This window comes from Eubalaena glacialis, chromosome 2 (genome assembly GCF_028564815.1).
Source record: "Eubalaena glacialis isolate mEubGla1 chromosome 2, mEubGla1.1.hap2.+ XY, whole genome shotgun sequence".
NCBI lineage: Eukaryota > Metazoa > Chordata > Mammalia > Artiodactyla > Balaenidae > Eubalaena > Eubalaena glacialis.
This window is the reverse complement of record NC_083717.1, coordinates 16,777,236-16,792,956: the sequence shown is the minus strand read 5'-3', so window position 1 is coordinate 16,792,956 and position 15,721 is coordinate 16,777,236. Positions and strand designations below refer to the sequence as shown.

At 35.2% G+C, this 15,721-nt stretch overlaps 1 protein-coding gene across 1 annotated transcript in view; it reads right to left on the bottom strand.

Annotated features, from left to right (window-relative positions):
• The window catches only part of CCDC7 (coiled-coil domain containing 7), a 285,426-nt gene that overhangs the window by 186,336 nt on the left and 83,369 nt on the right, over window positions 1-15,721 (bottom strand). Inside the window, exon 13 of the mRNA XM_061181406.1 lies at window positions 10,856-10,910. Within this exon, the coding sequence (XP_061037389.1) occupies window positions 10,856-10,910 (55 nt within the window). The remainder of the gene's footprint in view (window positions 1-10,855; window positions 10,911-15,721) is intronic.

Genomic DNA, 15,721 nt, shown 5'->3' with positions numbered 1-15,721 from the left:
ATAATCATCTAAATAGATGCAGAAAAGCACTTGACAAAATTCAACATTTATTTTTGATAAAAACTCTCAACAAAGTGGGTATAGAGAGAATGTACCTCAATGTAATAAAGACTATATATGACAAACATATAGATAACATTATACTCAATGGTGAAAAGCTGAAAGCCTTTCCTCTAAGATCAGGAACAAGACAAGGATGCCCATACTCACCACATTATCCAACATAGTGTTGTAAGTCCTAGCTAGAGCAATTATGCAAGAAAAATAAAGTAATCCAAATTGTAAAGGAAGAGGTAAAATTGTCATTATTTGCAAATGATGTAATACTATTATAAAAACCCCCAAAGACTTCACCAAAAAAACTATTAAAGTTGCAGGATACAAAATCAGTATACAGAATAACAAGCTATCAGAAAGAGAACTTAAGAAAACAATGTTAATTATAATTGCTTCAAAAAGAATATAATACCTAGGAATAAATCTAACCAAAAATATAAAAGACTCATACTCTGAAATTTATAAGAATGATGAAAGAATTTCCACAAATGGAAAAATATTCTGTGTTCGTGGATTGGAAGAATTAATATTGTTAAAATGACCATACCACCCCAGGAATTCAATGGATTCAATGTCATCTCCATCAAAATATCAATGGCATTTTTCACAAATAAGAACAAATAATTCTAAGATTTCTATGGTAACATAAAAGATCCTGAATAGCCAAAACAATCTTGAGAAAAGAAGAATAAGCTGGAGGTATCACATCCCCTGATTTCAAACTGTACTACAAAGCTATACTAATTAAAACAGGATGGTACTGGAGCAAAAACAGACACATAGATCAATGGAACCGAACAGAGAGCCCCAAACTAAACCCACACTTATATGGGCAATTAATCTATGACAAAGGAAGCAAGAATATACAATGAGGAAAAGACTGCCTCTTCAATAACTGGTGTTTGGAATACTGGACAGCTGCATGGAATAGAGTCAAACTGGACTATTTTTCATATCATATACAAAAAAATCCACCTGAAATGGATTAAAGGCATAAATGTAAGACCTGAAACCATACAACTTCTAGAAGAAAACACAGACAGTAACCTCTTTGAAACTGATCTTAGCCATATTTTTTGTATATGTCTCCTCAGGGAAGGGAAACAAAAGCAAAAATAAATGGAATTACATCAAACTAAGAAGCTTTTGTGCAGTGAAGGTATCAACAAAACAATGAGGCTACCTACTGAATGGGAGAAGATATTTGCAAATGATATATCGGATAAGGGGTAAATATCCAAAATACACAAAGAACTCATACAAGTCAACATCAAAAAGACAAACCGATTAAAAAAATGGGCAGAGTACCTAAAAAGACATTCTTCCAAAGAAGACAGATAGCCAATCAGTTCACAAAAAGATGCTCAACATCACTAATCATCTGGAAAATACACACAAAACCACAGTGAGATACTCCCTTATACCTGTCAGAATGATGATCATCAAAAAGACAAGAAATAACAAGGGTGGGGGACATCCCTGGCAGTGCAGTGTTTAAGACTCCATACTTCCACTGCAAGGGGCACAGGTTCAATGCCTGGTTGGGGAACTAAGATCCCACATGCCACACAGTGCAGCCAAAATAAATAAATAAATATATGTATAACAAGGGTTGGCAAGGATGTGAAGAAAAGGGAACCCTAATACACTGTTGGTGGGAATGTAAATTGGTACAGCCACTGTGGAAAACAGTAGGGAGATTCCTCAAAAAAATTAAAAATAGAACTGCCATGTGATCCAGTAATTTCACTTCTAGGTATTTACCCTGCCAAAAAAACCCACTAATTCAAATAATATATGCACCCCTATGTTCATTACAGTATTATTTACGATAGCCAAGATATGGAAGCAAACTAAGTGTCCATCAACAAATGAATGGATAAAGAAAATGCGAGATGAACACACACACATATATATACATACACAATGGACTATTACTCAGCCATAAAAAATGGAATCTTGCCATTTGCAACAACATGGATGGACCTAGAGTGTATTATGCTAAGTGAAATAAGTCAGACAGAGAAAGACAAATACCATATGATCTCACTTATATTATAATCTAAAAAACAAAACAAATGGACAAAATGAAATGAAAACAGACTCGGATACAAAGAACAAATGGGTGATTACCAGGTTGGGGGGAGTGAAATAGGTGAAGGGTATCAAGAGATACAAAACTCCAGTCAGAAAATAAATTAGCCATGGGGAATGTTACATACACTGAAGGAATATGGTAAACAACATTGTAATAACTTTGTATGGGGACAGGTGGTTAATGGACTTATCATGGTGATCATTTCATATTGTATGTAAATGTGGAATCACCATGTAGCTCACCTGAAACTGTCATAATACTGTACATCAACTATAATTAAAAAAAAAACCCACAAACACACATAAACAAATTGCTTCAGGAGAAATTAAAGGAAAAAAATAAAAGAACAGACCTAGGAATTATAATATTCAAATATCAGTTCCAGAGGGATAAAAAGAAGAAGAAAGATAAACAATAATAAAATAAATAGGTAAATAAAACTTCCTTGAGATAAATTTTAAAATTCAAGATGTAATAAAAATTTCTAGACTTCAATGAGAAATAAGAGCAAGAAGTGAAGAGATGGGGTCCCAGAAACATCAAACTATTATACCCACCTGAAACCACTTACCCAAACTTTCAATGAGAGGAAAATAATATTCTATCTCGTTTAAGCCATTGAATTATATGGGATCTCTTTATATAGCAGTCTAGCCTATTTTCTAACTAATAAAGGTACAGAGAATTAAAATAACCTAGATGTAATTGAATTTTGTAAAGAGAGAAAATAAGAGGAGGACAGAAAGAAAGGGAAAAAATATATACCCCACTGTGGTAGACTACAAATAGCCATAAATTCTCTGCAGTAGCTTCCAAAGGTGAAATCTATTTCTTCACCCCTTGAAAATAGGCTGGCCTGTTGACTTGCTTTGGCCAATAGGATGCAATGCAAATAGCACTATCTGAGGTCTGAGTTTAGGCCTCAAGAAAGTTTTCCAGCTTTGTTTTGTTCTCTTTCCACTGACAATCCTTCTGTAGACTACCCAGGGCTGGCTTCCTGGAAGATAAGACTAAAAGAGGTCCTATCTGTCCTAGATGCCCCAGCTGGGATTCCATACATACCATACCTGCCCAGAGAGAACACCTATCCAGCCACTAAGAGAAATAATGAGTATCTGCTATTTTAAATCACTAAGTTTTGGAGTAATTTGTTATTAAGGAAAAGTTGACTGGTATATCTAGCAATAGAAAATGTGCACTATGTCATTAGAACATTTACAAAAATTGAATATTGTGTTGGATTACTTCCATAAATGGCTGCAGACAATTTCTCCTACTCTATGCCACTCCTCCCCCTGAATACGGACAAGCCTAATGAGTAGGACTTCCTTACAGAATATGCTGAAAAAACTTCAAGGGTTTATAATCCCAGCCTGTAACAAGCTTAACTGTTTTTGCTTTTGCCTGCTTGGTTCCCAATCACCATATAAAGAAGCTTGGGCTAGACTAGTGAATGATAGGGCACCAGACATGTGAGAAAAACTATCTTGGACATTTCTAGCTCTAGCTGAGCTCCCACATGAATGCAGCCACTTGATAGACCTTAAGCAACATGACATCAAACAGAGACACTGCCCAGCTGAGTGCAGCAAACCCATGAATTTTGAGAAATAATAAATCATTACTGTTTTAATTCACTAAATTTGGGGGTAGCTTGATATGAAGTAATAGAAACACCTGCAAGCAAGGTGATGCAACAACAAAAACTAAAAACATTTAGCACTGGCTTTGGGTCCAGCAGGTAAGCAGAAGCTGAAGGGTGGTAAAGACACTATTGCTGGATACCAGAAAAGTAGGAAGAAGGCTATAGGTGAAGCCTGGAGGAATGGCAAACAATCTGTTAGTGGAGGCTATAAAAGGCAGTGAGGTTAGAAAACTGATACTGGGGACTGGAAAAGGGGGAAGGAACTCTTTTATGCAGTGACAGAACAACTAACAAAACTCGGGGCTGGAGTAACTTGCAAGGTTAAAAACATACCTACTAACCTTGTGGATGTGGCTAAGGAAATTTCCAGCCAGAATGATAAAAGAACTGTTTGGCTTATACTAGGGTTGGATATATAATAAGGTACTGCAAGAAGAAAGAAGAGCTAAGAAAGAACTGATTAATTCTAAAGCAAAAATTAGAAAATATATAGAGGGTCCAGGACACTATCTCTAGTTCTCAAAAAAAATTCTCAAAGAAAGAAATTACTTTAGGGCAAAGATCAAAACCATGGTATTGACAATAAAATGTAGCTTCAGAGTAAAAGTGAAATCAAGGGTGTGCTATAAAACCCTTTGTTAAAATCTCAGAAAGATTTAAATATTCTTCATAAATCCTCCTAATTAGACAAAAGAACTTATAAACTTGAGGGTACTGTCCTGCAGAAGCCTGACACAACTTAAGTAAAATAAGATCTATCTTAGAAAGAATCATGGATGTTCACTTTTGGGTAAAAGAATACACATATGACACAAATGAACTTATCTACAAAACAGAAACAGACTATAAACATAGAGAACAGACTTGTGGTTGCCAAGGGGTGGGGGAGGGATGCAATGGGAGTCTGGGATTAGCAGATGCAAACTATTATATATAGAATGAATAAATAACAAGGTCCTACTGTACAGCACACGGAACTATATTCAATACCCTGTAATAAACCATAATGGAAAAGAATATGAAAAATAATATATATACATATATGAGTGTGTGTGTATGTATATATGTATAACGGAATCACTTTGCTGTACAGCAGAAATTAACACAACACTGTAAATCAACTATACTTCAATAAAATAAATTTTAAAAAAAAGAATGCACCACAATAGCATACATGGAAAACAGTTTTTAAGAAAAACACCATCATACTAGACTAAAAGGGACAGGGACATTTCAAAATGAAAAGAAATCTCCAGATCCCTAATTTTTTATGAGCAGAAAGCAGGCTGAGAGAATTATTCCACTGCAAACATGGGTCATTTCTTACAGAAAAAGAATGATGAGTCAGACAGTGGATTCAGTGTACCATACCATAAAATCAAGGGCTACTTACAACAATGAATTAGGAAATCATTCCCAGGAAGCAAAACTAGACCCTAATCTAGGTACATTCCCCACCCTGAGAGTCAAGAGAACTAGTGACAATTGTCTGGTTGGATTTCAGAATTGCCCTGAATCATGTGCTTTGTTTTCCCCTCTTTGAATAATAGTGTCTCTTGCAGTCATCTTATTCTTTTCCCAGTAATATGTTAGGCATGTGTTGGCGGGTGGTAAAAATACAATAAATTGCCTTTTTATTTATTTTTTTCTGCTACGTTTCCTGTGCTGTACAATATATCCTTGTATCTTATGTATTTCGTACACAGTAGTTTGTAACTCTCAATCTGCTACCCCTATGTTGCCCCCCACTGTTTCCCTCTCCCCACTGGTAAACACTAGTTTTTTCTCTATATCTGTGAGTCTTTTTTCTGTTTTGTTATATTTATTTATTTTATTTTTTAGATTTCCAATATATATGGTAACATACAGTATTTGTCTTCCCTGTCTGACTTATTTCACTAAGCATAATACTCTTCAGGTCCATCTATGTTGTTGCAAATGGCAAAATTTCATTCCTTTTTTATGGTTGAGTAGTATTCCATTATATATAAATATATATATATATATATATATACACATACACACATATATATATATACCACGTACATATATATATTATTGATATATATATATCAATAATATCTATTCATCTGTTGATGGACACTTAGGTTGTTTCCATATTTTGGCTATTGTAAATAATGCTACTATGAACACAGGGGTGCATGTATCTTTTAAATTAATATTCCTGTTTCCTTTGAATATATACCCAGGAGTGGAATTGCTGGATCATATGGCAGTTCTATTTTTAGTCTTATGAGGAACCTTCATACTGTTTTGCACAGTGATTGCACCACTTGCCTTTTTAGATAACACATCTCCAGGTCAAAAGGAGCTGTGCCAAGAAGCCTCATCCATATCTAGACCTGGCATAGATGATAAGATCTTAGACTTCAAGATAAAACTATAATGTAATGAGATTTTAGAAGGAAGAGGTGAGTACATTTTGCATGTGGGAGAAATATTAACATGTAGCCAGAGGGAAGACTATCATAGACTATTTCCAAAAATGACCATCTATAATTTGTACCACCCCTACCTACATATGCCCTTTCTCCCATCAAAAAGTAGAATATGTTTTCCCTCCCTTTGAGTCTGGGCTGGCCCCTAACCAGTAAAATGTGGGGAAATTATGTTCTAAGGCTTTTGAGCGCAGGTCTTAAAAGGTCTTGCAGCTTCTTTTGACCTATTGGAGTCCAGCTTCCATGTAATGATACGTGGGCTTGACTACTAAATGATGATCAACCACATGAGAGAAAGATTCAGTCCTTAGCCATTCCACTTACCACCAGACATTTGAGGAAGCCATCTTAAACATTCTAAAGCTGGATGAAGCTACATGAGTGACCCCAGTACAACATGGAGTAGAAGAATCATCCCAGTAAGCCTAGCCAACCCAAAAATCAATGAGAAATAATTAACTATTGGTGTAGTAAACCTCTAAATATTGGTGTACTTTGTTATAGAGTAATAGAAAACTGAAATAAACATATGCACTTGATCACAAAAAATACCTTTTAAAACTTTCAAAAAGTATGGACTTTCCATGTACTATTTTCTGATGTTAATTCTATAAAAAGGTAAACCAACAATGAAAAGATGAACTAAAAACATTTTTGTGAAACAAGGAAAAACTCAAACACCTATAAAATACAAATGAAGTTGTATTCAGTGAAAAATGTGTAGCCTCAATATTGTTTACTGTAATTAACCAAATGTAAAAATAAATAAACTACCTGTATAACTAATACAGATTTGAAAAGAAACTAAAAATAAACCAAAGACAAAAAGTGGTAGAAGAAATTAATAACAATAAAGGTTAGAGTAATTAAGTAGAAAACAAACAGTAACAGCAATAAGAAATAAAACAGTAAAATAGCTAAGTGAAACTCCAAACCTATTTTTATATAAAAATTATAATCCCCTGACAAACCTGATTAAAAGGAAAGGAAAAAAAAAACCCAAATACTTCTGTAAATGGAAAAAGAGGTTAGAAAGAGAGATACAGAAAAAAAAACATATAACATAAAATTCAAGCAGTACACTTGAAAAACCATTAGAAATGGATAAATTTATATGAAAATATAAACTACAAAAATAGATGCACCAATAATCTCAAAAGGAATTTGGAAACTGGTCAAAGAGCTACCATTTTTTAAAAGGCTCCTAGGTAATTTTACAGGTAAATTCTACATAATCTTCAAATTATTTCTCCCTTTTAAAAAAGTCCTTTTTGAATTCTGACTAGAAATGCAGTACATTTATTAATTTTAAGGGATTAATATTTTTATAAAATTAAATCTTTCCATTTGGCAACAGTAAAATTTGCATTATAAGAAATACTATTTATATTTCTATCTTAATACATTTAACTTATAATTAACTAGTTTATCACTGAGTTATATTATTGCAAAAACTCTCTAATTGTTCTCCCTGACTGCAAAATCCAATCCATACCCTAACTAATGAACTAATAAAAAAACTACGTCATGTAAAAAAACTAAAATATAGCTTTACATGACTTATTAAAAATTTTTACAAACATTATACTTACTTGGACAGATAGATAATAATACCAACTGATTCTAATACCCATGCCTGCCTGAGGAAGCAAAACTGAATATATTTTCCCAATAACTGACCCTTGAAAAACATGGGGGTTACAGGAACCCACCCAACAGAAAATCCACATATAAATTTACAGTTGGCCTTTTGTATACATGGTTCCACACCTGCAGATTCAACCAACCACAGATTGTGTAGTACTACAGTACATATTTATTGGAAAAAATCCATCTATAAGTGGGTCCTCACAGTACAAACCCATGTTGTTCAAGGATCGACTGTAATTGCAAATGCTAAGCAGGATTCAGAGAGCCATGTTTGCAGTTCAGATTTCAGTACCAATTTGTTCTCTAAACTAAGCAAGTCACATTTTAGTTTCTATTGGTCTCTGTAAAATGGTCTAGATCAGTGATAGTTCAAAATGGAGTTTTGGAGGAGGGAGATAAATCCCCAAATTCCTTTAAAATTCTCATTAAATCCACAGACCTTCTCCAGAAAAAATTATACCCACACAGAAAATTTTTACTTTAAATTCAGGAAAAAAAAATTTTAATGACACTATCTGCTACAAATTGAATGCTTGTGCCCCCCAAAATTCATATATTGAAATCTAATCCCCAAGGTAATGGTATTTGGAGGTGGAGCCACTGGGAGATGAATAAGTCATGAGGGTGGTACTCTCATGAATGGAATTAGCACCCTTATAAAAGAGATTCTAGAGAGCTCCTTTGCCATTTCTGCCATGTAAAGACACAGCAAGAATATGGCCATCTATGAACCAGGAATCAGGTTCTCACTGGACACCAAATCTGCTCGTGACTTGATCTTTGGACTTCCCTACCTCCAGAACTGTGAGAAATAAATGTTTGTTATTTAAGCTACCCAGTCTAAAATATTTTGTTATAGAAGCCTGCTATGGTCCAAATGTTTGTGTCCTGCCCCCAAATTCATTATGTTGAAATCCTAATGCCCACCGTGATCATATTAGGAGGCAGAGCCTTCGGGAGGTGATTAGGTCATGAGGGCAGAGCCCTCATGAATGAGATTAACGCCCTTATAAAAGGGGCCTGAGAAAGCTCTCCTTCTGCCATATGAGAATACAAGAATGCTGAAACCCAGAAGAGGACCCTCACCCCATCATGCTGGTACTCTGATTTTGAACATCTAGCCCCCAGAACTGTTAGAAATAAATTTCTGTTGTTTATAAGCTACCCAATCCCTGATATTTTGTTAAAGCAGTCTGAAGGGACTAAGACATGGCCCAAATGAACTAAAACACTAGTTTCAAGACTTATAATATTAATAATAAAATGGAATTATAATACATGTTTTTAAAACACACACAAAATGCTGTTCTATATAAAATCAGCTGGTATGGTAGGCAGAATTCTAAAATGGCCTCCATGATCCCCATCCCTAAAGTTATGCTCTGTATAATCCACTCCTTTTAGTGTGAATATAACCTGTGACTTGCTTTTAGCCAACAGAATATTGCACAGTGATGAGATGCCAATCCCCTTATTAGACTGCATTATATATTTGACCTGTGAACAACATGGGTTTGAACTGCATGGGTCCACTTATACAAGGATAGTTTTCAATGAATATTGTACCTATATTTTCATTTTACAGATCTTTATATCAACTAAGTATAGGGAAAAGTGTGTTCGATTAGAGATCACAATATGTGGAATCAAAAGAACTAGGGTTTGTGTCCTGACTCTATCCAAGCTGCTTTGCCTTCCTGCCCTTTGGTGAGTCATTTATCAATTCCTTTGTTTTTGAGGCAGAGATAGCAGTATGCAAATTTTCAACTGTGAGGGAGGGGATGGCATCCCTAACCTCCATGTCGTTCAAGGATCAACTATATAGCTGAGGTGATAAGGTGTCACTCTCATGATATTATATTGCATGAGACTCTTTCTTAGCAAGAAAGAGAGACCCTTTGCTGGCCTTAAAGAAGAAGTGAGATGCTATAAAGTAAACTGCTTATGGAGAAGACCACATGGCTAAATGCCCCAGTCCCACAACTGCACAGAACTGAAATTTGCCACATCTACTTAAGCTTGGAAGAGGACCCCAAGTGGCCAAAAAAAGCAGAGCCTAGCCAACACCTTGACTGCTGTATGGTGAGGCCTTGAGCATAGGACACAGATAAGCCATGCTCAGACTCCTAAGCCATTCAAAACTATGAGACAATTTAAATTGTTTTAAGCTGCAAAATGTGAGGTAACTTGTTATGCAGAAATAGAAAACTAATACCATAAAGTTGTTCATTTTATATTCAGTATTTCAAGCAGTACTCTCATTTTCTTTGCAAATTTATGTTATTTGATTCTTGAATCATGCAGGTACATACTTGTAGGACACTTAAGTCCAGCCACTCACGGGATAAGAGTGACCAAATGGGTGACATGGTGCTGTGATGGTTAAGAAGTTAACTTGTAGCAAAAGAAAGTTTACCAAAGACAAGATGAAACAAAGGGTTACTTGTATTCTTTTCATTGGATCACATAAAAAAGAGTGGGCTATATTTACAATCTCTGAAAATTTTTCCTATTTGCTTCTTGCATCTCTTATACCTTCTTGAAATAGATAGGACAGCTATTGTTTTACTCATTTTAGTGATGAAAAATATGAAGTTCAAGTAGGTTAAAGGGACTTGTCCAATGTCACTTAACTAGTAAGTCTGCTCTGACGCAAAATATGATGTTCTTTCCTCCATGATATTGCCTATAATTGAGTGAACTATGGTAATTTTCATAACCTTAACAGTAAATGTGTCTAAATTCACCATTTGGTTTTTGAAACTTGCTGAGAAAAGTCAACTGACAAGAAAGAAGTATCTTAGGAAGAAATTTAGTACACATATACACACACAAACACACATACATACATACCTATATTCATATACATACTAATATTGTCTATACATACAATTATCAGAGCCTTATTAATCAAATTTAGATGCACAGAGAGAGATTCTGTGTTACCTGGACTTGAGGCATATCTTCTTTTACTTTAAGCTCTTTCACTATAGACTTCTTCCTGAAAAAAACAATGTGTTTTTAAATATATCATGATATTTTACGATATTTGCATGACTACTTTGCTTTCTTGATGAGTACTTAAACCATTTTAAAGAAATGAAATTTTGAGAGGTGCACCCAAAATGATGGAGTAGGAAGACCCCAAACTTACCTCCTCCCACAGGCACACCAAAATTACAACTACTTACAGAGTAACTATTGATGAGAATGACATGAAGACTACCAGAAAAGACTGTCCATAAGTAAAGATATTAAGAAGTAACCACAATGAGATGGATAGGAGGGGCAAAGACTCAGTATAGTGAAGACCCACATTCCTGGGTAGGTGACCCACAAATGGGAGGATAATCACAATTGCAGTTGTTCTCCCCCAAGGAGTGAGGGGTCTGAGCTCCACATCAGACTCCCTACCCCAGGGGTCCAACACTGAGAAGATGAGCCCCAAGAACATCTGGCTGTGAAGGCCAATAGGGCTTGCATATTGGAGAGCAGGAGGGCTATAGGAAACGTAGATCCCACTCTTCTGGGACATGCAAAATCTCACATGTTCTGAGTCCCAGCGTAGGGGCGGTAATTTAAAAGGAGCCAGGGTCAGACCCATTTGCTGATTTTGGAGAGCCTCCTGGAGAGGTAGGAGGCAAATGGGACTCCCCTTGGGGACACAAAGGCTGGCGGCACCCATTTTGGGGAGCTCATTCTACCATGAGGACAAGGTGCTCTCAAGCACCATTTTGGAATCCTCCCTCTAGACTATTAGTACCAGGGGCTTACCCACTCACCAGCAGGCTGACACTAGCCCAAGGAGCCCCTGACCCCCAGCCTGGGTACCCAGCCCTGCCCACCAGCAGGCCAGAAGCCACCACATGAGGCAGGATCTGGCACCCTACCTCAGGAAACAAACACACAAAATCTCAAATAAACAATCTCACCTTACACCTAAAGGTAGTAGAAAAAGAAGAAGAAATAAAGTCCAAAATTAGTAAAAGGAAAGAAATAATACAGATCGGAACAAAAATAAATCAAATAAAGACTAAAAGAAATAATAAAAGAGGTCAAGGAGACTATGAGCTGGTTTTGAAAAGTTAAACAAAACTGATAAAACTTTATCTAGATTAAACAAGAAAAAAAGAAAGAGCGGTCCCAAATAAATAAAATAAAAAATGAAAGAGAAATTACCACTGACACCACAGAAATACATAAGAGATTAGTACAAAACAATTATATACAATAAATGGACAACCTAGAAAAAATGGATAAATTCCTAGAAATGTACAATTTCCCAAAACTGAATCAGGAAGAAATAGAAAATACGAACAGAGTAATTACCAGAAATGAAATTGAATCAGTAATCAAAAAACTCCCAATGAACCAAAGTCCATGACCAGATCACTTCACAGGTGAGTTCTAACAACCATTAAGAAAGAGTTAACACTTACCCTTCTCTAACTATTCAAAAAATTTAAAGAGGAGGGAACACTCTGAACTCATTCTATGAGGGCAGCATCACCCTGATATGAAAACCAGACAGAGACACCACAAAAAAGGAAAGTTACAGATCAATATTACTGATAAATATAGATGCAAAAATCCTCAACAAAATATTAGCAAACCAAATTCAACAATACATTAAAAGGATCATACACCATGATCAAGTGGGATTCTAACTATGGTTGCAAGGATAATTTGACATCCAAAAATCAACTAACATGATAAACCATATTAACAAAACAAAGAATAAATATCATATGATCATCTTCATAGATGCAGAAAAAGCTTTTGACAAAGTTCAAAATCCATTTATGAGAAAAACTCTCAACAAAGTAGATACAGAGGGAACATACCTCAACATAATAAAGGTACTATATGAAAAACCCAAAGCCAACATCATATTCTACAAGAAAAAGCTGAAAACATTTCCTCTAACATCAAGAATAAGACAAGGATGCCCATCACCTTTATTCAACATAATGTTGAAACTGAAGTCCTAGCCACAGCAATCAGACAAGACAGAGACATAAAAGGAATCCAAATTAGAAAAGAAAAAAATAAAACTGTCACTGTTTGCACATGACATGATACTATATTTAGAAAATCCTAAAGATGCTATCAAAAGAAGACTATTAGAAATAACAAGTGAACTCAGTAAAGTTGCAGGATACAAAATTAATATACAGAAATCTCTTGGGTTTCACACACTAACAACAAACTATCAGAAAGAGAAATTAAGAAAACAATCCCACTCATAATTGTATCAAAAAGAATAAAGTACTTAGGGATAAATCTAACTGAGGAGGTAAAAGACTGGAACCTGGAAACCTGTAAGAAAGTGATAAAAGAAATTAAAAATAACATTAACAAATGGAAAAATATTCCATGCTTATGGAGTGGAAGAATTAACGTTGTTAAAATGACATACTACCAAAAGAAATCTACAGACTCAGTACAATCTCTATAAAAATACCAACGGCATTTTTCACAGAACTAGAACAAATAATTGTAAAATTTCTATGGTAACACAAAAGACCCCAAATAGCCAAAACAATCTTGAGAAAGAACAGAGCTGGAGGTATCATGTGCCCTGATTTCAACCTATACTACAAAGATATAGTAATCAAAACAGTATGGCACTGGACAAAAACAGACACACAGTTCAATGAAACAGAGTAGAGAGCCCAGAAATAAATTCATACATATATGGTCAATGAATCTAAGACAATGGAGGCAAGAATATACAATGGGAAAAAGGCAGCCTCTTCAATTAACGATGTTGGGAAAACTGAACAGCTACATGTATTGTAGAAGAATCAAACTGGACTACATTCTCACACCATATACCAAAGTAAACTCAAAGTGGATTAAAGACTTAACTATAAGGCCTGTAACCGTAAAACTCCTAGAAGGTAACATAAGTGGTACACTCTTTGACATTGGTGTTAGCTGTATTTTTGGTATATGTCTCCTCAGGCAAGAGAAACAAAAGGAAAAATAAACAAATGGAACTACATCAAACTAAAAAAAGCTTTTGCACAGCAAAGGAAACTATCAACAGAATGAAAAGTCAGCCTACTATATGGGAGAAGATATTTCCAAATGATACATCTGATAAGGAGTTAATATCCAAATACAAAGACCTCCTACAACTTAACATCAAAAAACCCAAAAAATCTGATTTTAAAATGGCAGAGAACCTGAATAGATATTTTTCCAAACAAGGTGTCTAGATGGCCAACAGGTGCATGAAAAGATGCTCAACATTACTAATCATCAGGGAAATGCAAATTAAAACCTCAATGAGATGTCACCTTACACCTGTCAGAATGGCTATTATCAAAAAGACAACAAATAACAAGTGCTGCAAGGATGTGGAGAAAAAGGAACCCTTGGTGCTTTGTTGGTGGAAATGTAAATTGGTGCAGTCACTATAAAAAAAAGTATGGGAGTTCTTCAAACAATTAAAAATAATACTACCATATGATCCATCAAGTCCACTTCTGGGTATTTTTCTAAAAGAAAACAAAAACACTATCTCAAAAAAATACATGCACCCCTATGTTCATTGCATCATTATTTATAAATGCCAAGATATGGAAGTAACCTAAGTACCCATCAATAGACGAATGGATAAAGAAGATGTGGTATGTATGTGTGTATATACAGATATAGATATAGATACTATATATATGACGCAATATAACTCAACCATAAAAAAGAATGGGGCTTCCCTGGTGGCGCAGTGGTTGAGAGTCTGCCTGCCAATGCAGGGGACACGGGTTCGAGCCCTGGTCTGGGAAGATCCCACATGCCGTGGAGCGGCTGGGCCCGTGGGCCACAATTACTGAGCTTGCGTGTCTGGAGCCTGTGCTCCACAACAAGAGAGGCTGCGATAGTGAGAGGCCCGCGCACCGCGATGAAGAGTGGCCCCCGCTTGATGCAACTAGAGCAAGCCCTCGCACAGAAACGAAGACCCAACACAGCCATAAATAAAATAAATAAATAAATAAAAATTAAAAAAAAAAAAAAAAGAATGAAATCTTGCCATCTGTGACAACATGGATTGTCAGACAAAGAAAGACAAATACTGTATGATTTCACTTACATATGTAATCTAAAAAACAAATGAACAAACATAGCAAAACAGAAGCAAACTCATAGGTACAGAGAACAAACTGGTGGTTTCCAGAGGGGAGGAGGGAAGGGGGATAATTAAAATAGGTAAGGGAGATAAAGAAATACAAAATGCCAGTTATAAAATCAATAAGTCATGGGGATGTAATGTATAGCATAGGGAATATAGTCATTAACATCATAATAACTTTGTGTGGTGACAGATAGACTTATCATGGTGATCATTTTGTAATGTATTACAATATCGAATTACTGTGTCATATACCTGTAACTAATATAATAAGCCAATTATACTTGAATAAAAAAGAAAGTAAAATTTCATAAGAAATTCATATTTTTAAAAGCCATAAAATTCATAAAGGTTAAATGATAAATAATTGAATAACATTTCTCAAACTGACATCTCATTGGTATGATTAAAATATGGTACGTTGAGATGGGAAAAGGATTTCCAAAGTACATTGGTCATTTTTTCTTCTCTGGTCATCTTTTCTTCTCTCAAGAAAAGGCCATTTGTCTGATGAATTTCTTTTCAGAATTTGTGGAACTCTATAAAGTACGAATTCATAGTTTTGTTAAGCTATATATTTACATTAGGGTTTGATCAAGCAAATTCCAACTGCACAAATTATTTTATATTAGTAAAGAAAATATTCTCTTGGTAAGGCCACTTTACAATAACCC